A 2,144-nucleotide genomic window follows, 5' to 3' on the forward strand; every position below is an offset into this window, starting at 1 on the left:
AGCTTTTAGTTGCTCCCCATTGAGGATATTAGCTGTGATGTGTTCATATACGGCCTTTATGTTGTTGAGGTATGTTCCTTCTATCCCTACTTTGTGGAAGGTTTTTATCAAAAATTAAATGCTGTATTTTGTCACATGCTTTTACTGCAACCATCAACAGGATCATGTGGTTCTTATCATTTCTTTTATTACTGTGGTTTATCACATTGATTGATTTGTGAATATTGAACCACCCCTCTAGCCTAGGAATAAATCCCACTTGACCGTGGGGAATAATTCTTTTAATGTACCGTTGGATTTGACTTGTTAGTATCTTGTTGAGAATTTTTGCATCTATGTCCATCAGGGATGTTGGTCTGTAATTCTTTTTTTTTTTTTTTTTTTAGTGATGTCTTTGTCTAGTTTTGGAATCAAGGTAATGCTGGACTTGTAGAAGGAGTTTGCAAGTTTTCCATCCATTTCTATTTTTTGGAAGAGTTTGAGAATAAGTATCAATATTTAAATGACTATTAGAATTCTACTGGGAAGCCATGTGGCCCTGAACTTCTGTTTGTTGGGAAAGTTTTGATTACTGATTCAATTATTTTGCTTGTTATGGGTCTTTTTTTTTTTTTTTTTTTTGCTGCTTGGTGAATAAGTTTATTATTGTCTTTATCTGAAAAATCTTCATAGAAAATTGTGGTTTGGTTTATTAGCTCTCAGCGGCCCGCTCCTGAGCTCTAAGGAAGCTTGCCTTCTTCTGAGCTACCCGATCTTTCTTCTGGGCAAGAGACATTTTGGGACGGTTCCACCTCTTCTTTTTGACTTCTTTCTTAGGCTTCTTCTCATAGACTGGATTCTCTCGAATAGCAGCATGAGCTTTCTTATACATCTCCTCCATCATGTCTGGAGTAACGTTGTTCTTTATGTATTGAGAGAACTGTTTTTTGTAAGCATCTTCATCTTCTTCCATTAGGTAATGCATAAAATCTGCAACATTTTGACCCATGATGTGCTTCCGATGTACTTCTGCATTGAATTCCTTGCTTTCTGAATCATAACCAGGGAATCGTTTTTACTGTGAGGAATAGACAAGCCTCCATCCACAGCTCCCTTGAGGGCCCCAAAAACTTTATTTCCAGTAGTAGTTCTGGCAAGACCTGCATCCAAATAGCAGGTGAAGGCACCAGGTTGACCATCAATGCTTTCCACATTGTATTCATCTCCAGTCACTTCTACTTGGCCTTCATAGATCTTATCCATGCCAAACCTATTGAGAAGCCTGCGGGCCAGCAGCAGGCCAGTACAATATGCTGCAGCATAATTTGTCAGGCCAACCTTCACACCATACTTTGGGAGTTCATGAGCATACGCTGCACAAACTATCATGTCTCCTTCTATACGGGCATAAGCAATCTGACAAATGATATCTCTGTTGGTTACGCAAACTATCATTCTGTATTTAGGTGTGTTGTACTTATTTTTATCCTGAATTACCAAGCGTTTCCGGGCATAGTAATCAGTTTTACCCTCTCGTCTTCTTCTAAATTTCACTTGGTATCTCTTGAAGTAAGCCTTATTCTTGACAACTTTAACAAACCCCATCCTGCGGAACAGAGACCGGCGTCCGCGGCTCGCCATAGACCAGCAGGCCCAGCAGCGCTCCGAGGGGGGAAAATAGTTATTATGGGTCTTTTAAACTTTCTATTTCTTCCTTTTTAATTTTGGTAGTTTGTATATTTCTATGAATTTATCCATTTCTTTCAGATTTCCCAGTTTGTTGCATAATTTTTCATATTTTCTCTTGTAATTGTATTTCTCTGGTGTTCGTTGTGATCTCTCCTCTTTCATTCATGATTTTATTCATTTGAGTACTTTCTCTTTTCTTTTTGATAAGTCTGGCTAGGGGTTTATCAATTTTATTAATTCTTTCAAAGAATTAGCTCTTGATTTTGTTGATCTGGTCTACTGTTTGTTTCTATGTAATTTATTTCTGCTCTAATCTTTATTATTTCCCTTCTTCTGTTGAGTTTAGGCTTTATTTTCTGTTCTTTTTCTAGCTCTGTTAGGTAGGTAAGGTTGTGCATTTGAGACCTTTTTTGTTTCTCGATAAAGGCTTGTACTGCTATATAATTCCCTCTTATGTCTGCCTTTGCTGCATCCCA

At 37.7% G+C, this 2,144-nt stretch overlaps 1 protein-coding gene across 1 annotated transcript; it reads right to left on the minus strand.

The window, feature by feature from the left end:
• Positions 1–623: 623 nt before the first annotated feature.
• LOC124505050 (60S ribosomal protein L5-like) lies at positions 624–1,649 on the minus strand. The gene is given in 2 exon segments (XM_047070795.1): positions 624–1,056; positions 1,059–1,649. Coding segments are annotated over 2 exon segments (927 nt in total). The 5' UTR covers positions 1,621–1,649; the 3' UTR covers positions 624–691.
• Positions 1,650–2,144: the final 495 nt, after the last annotated feature.

Source organism: Lynx rufus, unplaced genomic scaffold (assembly GCF_022079265.1).
Source record: "Lynx rufus isolate CCGP_SWC_20201006 ecotype Redwood Valley unplaced genomic scaffold, mLynRuf1.p SCAF_9, whole genome shotgun sequence".
NCBI lineage: Eukaryota > Metazoa > Chordata > Mammalia > Carnivora > Felidae > Lynx > Lynx rufus.